General features: G+C 39.0%; 1 protein-coding gene across 1 annotated transcript; it reads right to left on the bottom strand.

Moving 5' to 3' along the window:
• Nucleotides 1–455: 455 nt before the first annotated feature.
• On the bottom strand, nucleotides 456–2,747 carry TMSB4X (thymosin beta 4 X-linked). The gene is made up of 3 exons (XM_077815746.1): nucleotides 2,593–2,747; nucleotides 1,213–1,326; nucleotides 456–904 (listed from the first exon to the last, which is right to left on the bottom strand). The coding sequence occupies exons 2-3, from the start codon at nucleotides 1,310–1,312 to the stop codon at nucleotides 870–872; spliced, it is 135 nt and encodes a 44-aa protein (XP_077671872.1). The 5' UTR covers nucleotides 1,313–1,326; nucleotides 2,593–2,747; the 3' UTR covers nucleotides 456–869.
• Between the last annotated feature and the right edge of the window lie 5,732 nt (nucleotides 2,748–8,479).

Here is an 8,479-nt window from a genome sequence, read left to right as displayed (position 1 = left end):
AAGACTGGCTACCCTTGTTGCTCTCTTAATGTATTTATTCTAAAATTTTTAGGTTCAGTCTATTATTGTACTGCCTACTAAACTGAATGCAGATTAATTACATATTTGCGTGAAGAAAGTGCAGTTCAAGGGTGAAGATACAGAATGGTTTCTACAAAAGGAAATGTTTTAAAAAAAATACAAAAATGCTGATTTACCTCAAATTTGAAAAATATATATTAGAACTAAGCATATTTACAGGAAAGCAAACAAAGTTAGCTGTGATGCATATAAATATGAATGAAATCGATTTTAAGTGTTGTAGGACTGAAATTGGCAAGAGCATATATCAAGAGCCAAAAACATTTTTCTTTTAAATAATCTCCAAAGGTCTCCTAGCATCCCACATGTTAACACAGGCACTTACGCTTCATCCTGTGAGATCACTGTCCAAAAGATAGCACATCAATACCATCCAGGTTTTAAAACATTTTATTTGCATATTAAAAAAATTGTGCATTCCAATAATTAAAATCATTTGAACAAAAAAAAATGGCACTCGATTAACTGCATTTTACAGCTCGCAGGACCTTGGTACAGCTTTGCATTTATTCATGTGTTACTAGTTTACTGTAGTCCCACCCAAGTTCTTCTTTCATCAACATGCAAGCTCTTTCATGCCACCAGGACCAAACCCAGACAGGCAGATGGAAAGGCAGCGCCTTCATTCAGTGTCAGTAGTTCTATTTTTTGATGTGAAAGGGGCAGTACAGTCATTTAAACTTTATCCGACCTCTTTGCATCTTACAAAGTTAAACAGCTAAAAGAAGTAAAATAAGAAGGCAATGCTTGTGGAATGTACAGTGCATAATTTGGAAGGGCAGATTTCATTACGATTCACCCGCTTGCTTCTCCTGTTCAATTGCTAAAAAAAAAAAAAAAAAAAAGAGGAAAAAAATAAGAATTTAAAAAATAAAGATGAAGTACTTGACCTTTTTTAAATATTAACTTTAATAAATTTTATGGTATAGAAATCAAATGTAGATTTATAAAATTGGTAAAAAAAATTATAAAATGTACTATGTTAACTTTACAGTGGTTAGGATATTTTATATCTACTCAGTAATCATACATATATTTCACATAATTTATATATGTATAAAAACTGTCTCTACCCTGGACTTTGTCTTTTCCTTGCCTTCTCCCTCTCCCTGTTAAATTATACATACTTACTTTCTTTTGAAGGCAGTGGATTTTTCTCTTGCGTTTCTGTTTTCTTCAATTTAGTCTTGTCAAATTTCTCAATTTCAGCCATATCTGGTTTGTCGGACATTTTTGCAGATTAATCTGTGCGTGGAAAGGAGAGACAGTTAGACTCCTCCACCTTTTAGCGTTACTCCTTGATCTCCAGCCAGCAACCCCGCCTCCCGCCTCCCTGGTTGAGAGGTACGTAATAGCCTCTTCTTTTTTTGGTAATAAGATACATATTCAGTGAAATAAAATTCGTCGTGTTAACATACAGTGGGATGAAATGATATGTACATTTCATATACAAGGCTGATTAAGGAGTTTAAAACAAAATCAATGCAGGAAATACGTTGTTTTATTTTTTAAGTGGAAATTTAATCCATTGTCAAAACAATTGCCTATTGTTGAGACTGTTTTCTTCTCATTAAAATCTCTTCAATGTTTCCACGAAGAGAACAATAGGGAGGATGGTGCCTGGAAGAGGCTATTATCTTTTTTTAAAAAAGATTTAATGCACACACACACACACACATTAAAAAATGTGAAATAATGCCAATGCCAAGGAACTAGCCTATGCTAATCACATTCTCCATCTTGGGGTCTGCCTGCTCTCCCTTCCCTTAGCACATTTGGCTGAAGTCCTGCATTCTTTTCTCCTCACAAAGAACTGCAGCTGCAGTCTGAGGAAGCTCAAACCACCGCCCTTCTCCGTTTGCTGCCTTTCTCCTTCTCAGCAATGCAGCCACAGATACAACGCTGCCTGGATTTAAACAAAAGATTTTCTTGTATCGATACACACACACACACAGAGACAGAGCCCCTCTTTCAGCAGCTGGAGGTTTGAACAATACAACCTCCCCTTGCTCTCCCTCCCTCCCTCCCTGTATTGGGAGCTTGAGATTTTTGCGCACATCTGCTTGTAGTAAATTCCCTTCTAAATAGCAGGGAAGGAAGTAGTAATGCGTAGATCAACAAAAGCTCCCGTTGTTGGGTCACAGATACGAAAAGATTCAATGAGTGTCGACAAAGATGCCAGCTTTTTTGATCAAGCCAGAACAAAGGAAATGGGAGAGGGCTTCCCCCATTCTTTCCTTAGGCTCGCATTTAACATTTTCTCTCAATCTGTCCACCTTTAACGACGCCACGAGTCTTAAACACGGGCTTACAATGAAAATCTCTTGGGTGCCTTTGAAAGCAACAGGAATATCCCATCCTGAAATTTAGTAACAAAGCAAAGGGTGTTGAAGAAGGACTTGGGTTAAAAATCCACACTCATCAGCGCAGAGATGGAGAAATGCATGCTAATAAAAGGGGAGAAAGGGGGGGGAAAGAAAACCAGAGTTGAAATATAAATTGTATCCTCACCACTGATGCTCTGCACAGAAGTAACTCTACCCTTTGCCGCTGCTGCTCTGGACTGTAGCATCAGCGCTTTCTCTGCATGAGCAGTTATATCCTCACTTCCATGCAAATGAGAATGATGTCATTGAGACGGCTTTAACCCTTTCGCCACACGTCCTGTTCCTTGCTTCCTTTTTATGTTATTTTTATTTATTTATGTATTACACCGCACTAAAAAAGCAAAAGCCAGCAACCAGATCCCCTATGGAAAGCATTATTTTTGTAGACAGCTGTCCCTGAAAAGAATGTGAGGGAATTTGTGTGTGAGATTTGTACTACTGCCAAATTATCACAAGGAAAGGCCTGTTGTAGCAGCTAGGACATTACACGCGCCCCCGTACTAGAAAACGGGCAGGGTAAACACGCAGCAAACCAATACAACACAGGGGGATGCTATCTTTGTGGATCTAATGCAATGATGGAAGGGCGGGGGGGGGGGGGGGGGTGAAATGAACGTGTATGTCACTCCCTGGTTCCCCTTCATGTCGATGTGAAAGGATTTTCCCCTTGTATTTTTGTTTGCAGTTATTATTGCCTTCTCAATGTCTTCTGGCCCTTGAACACTGTCTGACATCAGGTGGGTTACTGTATTTAGTGCTAAAATCCCAACCACCGGGAAAAAATCCCATTTTAAAATCACTCTAGTTAGAACAATACCTTTTTAACAGATAATAACTCTGGGCCATATCATGCCAACCATTATTAAGCAGAAATCTCAGTTGAAATTAATGGGACGTTTTGCTTAAAAAATCAATGGCAACAATATGCTGGCTCCAGAAAATAGCATAACAAAGTGCTTATTGTTCGTAATTGCTGCTTTTCTTTGTTCTTTTTTACTTCCTCTTAGTGTGTATGGAGGCAGGAGGGTCCAGTGATAGCTGTTTTTTTACATTTTGCAGAGAAATTGCAGCCATGTTGTGGTGACCATGTTCTGCTGCATTTCCAAAACCCTGGTATATTTTTGCACAAACTTTTTGTGGATCTCTTTTTGTTGAGCAATAGTTTCTTACTGCTCATGTTACTCAAATTTCCTCACTTACAAAACCTAATCTCTATCAGAGAGAAGACTCCAGGAACTGCCCCCCTGCCATCCTTGTGATCGTGCTGCAAGTGAAAGAAAGAAATCATGTAGGCAGGCTTTCTTGCAGCTTCAGCAGACAATAGCTCTAAAGGAGACCCTGACTTGCCCCTCTCCACCCCTAGCTCCATTCACTACAGCTGGGTTATCACAAACCATGAATCTGCTTGTGTGCTTCCAGTTCTGGTTCATTGTGGTTGGAGGGCAGACAGAGACATGGTACAAACAGGATTTCCACCATACTAGGCCTTAGCTAAGCAAGGCCTGGGACCTCTCCATGCTGTATATTTCAAGCTTCCTTGCACACAGAGCATTGCAGGGAACACAAGCAGCACATCTAAAGGAGTAAAATGATCCATTTGTGAGAACACGAGGGTTTTTAGATGTTTGGGGTAATTTTTGGATATGGGGGAGGAGAGGACGGCTGGAATATGGTTTCTGTGTATACAGGATTGAACAATGCACCAAACTATCCATGCAAAAATACATAGAAGCGAAAAAGTTCAGTTAAAACTGTGAATTTTAACTATCCTGATTCGTTGTCTCCTGGAGAATGGGGGAAAGAGAGTTTTACAGGTCACACCAAAGGGGCAAGGTTTGTGGAGTCCCAGATTGTGTATGTGGAAATTAATTTAATCTTCGCTGATCCTGGGCCATCTATATGGAGACCCATGCGGCCGGTTGTGTTGCTCCGTGGTCCCATGCCCTGGCAACGTGTGTGTGTGTGTGTGTGTGTGTGTGTGTGTGTGTGTTGGAGGTCATTTGAAGCCACAACTCCTAAGCAGCATTAAGTTACACTGGTAATTATGAATAAATCTATGCCAGTTCCCTCGGGAGCATGCCACACAGAGTGGCTGCTAAATGGCATTGCCTTAACCTATTACCAGGCAGTCTCCATAAAATCACAGAGTCTTAATTTCATTGGGAGAAATCCTGGTCCCATTGGAGTCCCAGCAAAAGTCTCATTGACTTCACTGGGGCCAGGTTTTTACTCATGTGGTTCACACAAGAGGCAATCCCATGTATGAAGGCAAAAAGGGTCAAGAAATTGTTTCCATGATCTGGGAAACACACAAGACTGAAGGCCAAAGGAACTGTTTAGAAAAGAAATGGAAAAGAACATACATTACTAAAGTCTCTAGAAAAATGGTCGGGACATAGATGTTTATTACAGCTTTTCATAATAAAAGTGTTGAAAGGATCCTGGAATATTTTCTTTATTAAACACAAAGCAACTTTGCTAATATGTGAGCAAGATTTGTAGGATAACATTATGACTGTTTCACTACTTCCAAATTTTGTGAACTTGAATCTTGTAAACCTGAATAGTTAAAATATTTCAATTATTGGCCTATCTTTTTCTACAGTGTATGAAGTCCATTATGGCTCTACAATCTCAGATCTTTGGGCTTTCAAAAGGATCTTTGTAATGAATGTTGCAGAAGAGTTGAGTGCAAATTTTTCTTAAAAATTCCCTGAGCAGACTGCCTATTTCTTCACTTCTATGGCTCCAGCAAACACTTATGCGTGTGCTTATCTGTAAGTATGTGAGTGATCTCATTGTACTTTCATTGACTTCAATGGGAATACTCATATGCTTAGAGCTAGGCATGGGTGTGAGTGTTTACAGGATTTGGGTCTGTATTTCTGAAAGCAGTTGGCCCAGTGGCAGGTACCTCATCTTTAGTTTCTTAGTTTGGGACAGATGCCCAGCTGGCATAAATCAGAGGAGCTCCATTGATTTCCATGGCGATTTACACCCACGGAGTATCTAGCCCAAATTTAGATTCAGTTATGGTTCCGAATGCCAGAGACATGCTAGAGCTCTAGTCTTTCAGCTTCAACTTGCCGCCCTCCCTAGTCCCGCCTGCTCCCATGCACTCAGGCTGGGATATTTAGAATCTACTCCTATGTTAAATATAGAAAGCATGTTTATTGTAATACACTTATGACCTGATGCTGACATTTTTCTCCCATTGAAATGAATGTGCTTATTGAGTAATGGCAGGAAATAAACGGAAAGTAATTTCTGACTGTAAATACCTATCTATAGGGCATATTTTATTAGTGATGGGAGCTACAGAATCTGCATACCTTAGTGCCATACTTTTTAGTTATATTGTGACTGTGAGAAAGGTGCTTGATCATCCAATAGTAATTCATTGCACAATATCCTAGGCCTAGTGGATAGAAAACTTCAAAATGAACTTGAAGGTACCAATGCAGAGCTCATAAATAAACCAACCAGTGCATAGTATGTATTGGATAACTGGCTTAGAAATGCTCATTTTGGATATTGATGATCTGTTAAATTTTTCATTACTTCATGCGGTTTTGTCATCAATTTCTTCTCCTGTTTTGTTTTTTTTTTAATTTAAATCAATATATCTTCAGTGATGTAATGCCTCATTGGACATGCATTCTGGTAGCTGTTTGCATGTTAAAGGCACACACTTTTCAGCATGTTAGACAAGAGTCAGCCTCATGCTAATCTAGTGTTCTGTAACTCAGTGAAGGAACAAAAACACAGAGAGGTTGCAAATCCTGTCTCGTGTTTTTGCTAGTTGTAACAGGACAAATAATGAATGGTAACAATAATTCAGAGCCCTTATGTATCATTTCACATGTCCAAACCATTGTACAAATACAACATCACACAAATATTAACACCCTCTTTAAGCAGGCTGGGAAGCAGAGATGCTAAATGACTTGCCCAGGGCAAAGCAGCAAGAACCCAGTCTGAAATCCACTGAAATCAATGAAAGTATCTCCACTTGGGAGTATGTCATTGACTTCAGTGGGTGCTAGATCAGGTCCCAGTCAGTGGCAGTCAGAGATGTGATTAAAATTCAAGACTTCCAACCTGGTATTAATTCCTCCAGACTTTGAGTTAATTAAAGCACACGTACATGGTAGTAATTATAGTAAAAATGAGGGATGAGAAATATCTATGTGACACAGTGGCAGAGATTAATTCCCATATCATTTAGTCCGTAATAATGGAAAAAGTGCTCACTGGCACAATAAATAAATGAATGAATAAAAAAGAAATCTGCATATAAATTTCTCCATCATCTGGCAAGTAAACTTAGAGACAAGCAACCAAGTGATTGGTTGTCCAGGATTTGAGGAAATCTTACTGTCAGATGACTTTCATTGTCTGTCAGAACTTTCTTTCTCTGCAGTTTGCAAAAAAGGTTACATAGAACCAGGAGTTGGCAATGAGAATTGGAAATGTAAATGAGAAGATGCTCACATGTTGCAATTTTTTAAGGCTCTGCTAGACTAACAATGCTCCTTGTTGTAGGCTGAGTATTTGCTGACACCATTATTTTGCTATTATGATATAATTGAGTAAAGCTCTTAAATACAACACCCAATACATTCTTTTTGCATTATATTCCACTCTACTTGGTACTAATTCCAGCAGGGTATTGAGACACTCAAAAATGTGTCCAAATCGTTTTTTAGATTTTTTTAGATAGATATAAAAGTATTCATTTAACAGGCTCTTTAAAGGGGCATACTATTTTTTCACAAGTTTAATTCCAAAAGAGCACTTACAAAATGCCTCCTCCCAGTACTAATTGGCTTTACAAATAATTAAATCTCCTTTTTGTTGGGCCAGATGATGGGAAGTTTGCAACAGGCCATGACATTAATAAGGTAAAACTCATGGGGTAGCAACAGAGGGCTTAGGAAACTAAGGTTCATCTCTTGGAGTTCAGGGGCTTCCACAGGTTCTCATGGACGGAAGAGGCTGCTGAGGCTCCCTTCTGCATCTGTGTTTGGATTTGCTTCCTTCCCTTTTGCCTGCATAGATGAGCCCATATTTTAATATGCACAAATGACAATACAAACAAGTTGTTTAGAAAATAAGCCATTCTGACACACTGATTAGGACGTTCTCTCCATACAATCTAAAACAAAGGGCAGAGGATAAGGAGGCACTGAACTCTAGTTTTCAACTTCTGATGGAAGTTGTTTTCTTCTCACATTCTGCTGTCTGTTACGCACACAGCAGAGGGAAGGAAAGGTTTACATTTTGGCGGGAGCACTTTATTGCCTGAAGTGTTTCTAAATACTGAGTTTAAAATTTATCTAAAAATGGTGTATTTTTGTTATTCAAAGTATCTGAAAGAACAGTAAACAAAACACTGCCAGGAAATCTCCTGTCAAGTCATTCCTCTCTTTCAATTTATGTGTGTGAATATAATGCTTTTGAAAGCATTGGTATAGTGCATGAAGGTATTGTGCAGTCTTTACCATTCAGCTCTGCTAATGCACCTCAGTCCTAACTAACAATACTCCTGCAATTCCAGTGCCAGGCCTCTCCTATGTAGTGGCTGCTAATCATATCCTGTGTATGTGTCAACATAGAATACAATTAGAAATCTGAGGCAAATGAAATGTGACTCCATAAAACATATAGAGCAAGGGTGGGGAAGAGAGGGAGATTGGACCTGTGACCGTTGAATATGGCTCCCTATCTATGTAAAGATAAAGCTGGCTTTGCCTCCAAAATACCATGGCCTCTTTGTTGAACATATAAACAAATCAATATATGTGAAATATATAAATGACAGGAAAGCAATTCCTATCACAACTCCCTTGGAAAGGGGATGGCCAAAATTCACTCAAGGGAAGAAACAATAGCCAGTGGCTCGAGATTGATTTCAATGGGAGTTAGGTGTCTAAATACCTTTGAGGATAGGGGCCTACATACATAAGTGGTCCTAACTAGTACAATGAGATTTTTATATTTTTAAAGTA

This window comes from Eretmochelys imbricata, chromosome 1 (assembly GCF_965152235.1).
Source record: "Eretmochelys imbricata isolate rEreImb1 chromosome 1, rEreImb1.hap1, whole genome shotgun sequence".
Taxonomy (NCBI): Eukaryota; Metazoa; Chordata; order Testudines; family Cheloniidae; genus Eretmochelys; species Eretmochelys imbricata.
This window is presented reverse-complemented; position numbering and strand designations above follow the sequence as displayed.

Excerpts from the sequence above, each read along its gene's own strand:
- TMSB4X (XM_077815746.1), bottom strand. The coding sequence starts at position 1,312 with ATGTCCGACAAACCAGATATGGCTGAAATTGAGAAATTTGACAAGACT. Across the intron at positions 905-1,212 it reads TCCACTGCCTTCAAAAGAAA|CAATTGAACAGGAGAAGCAA; the intron begins GTAAGTATGTAT and ends TTTTTTTTTTAG.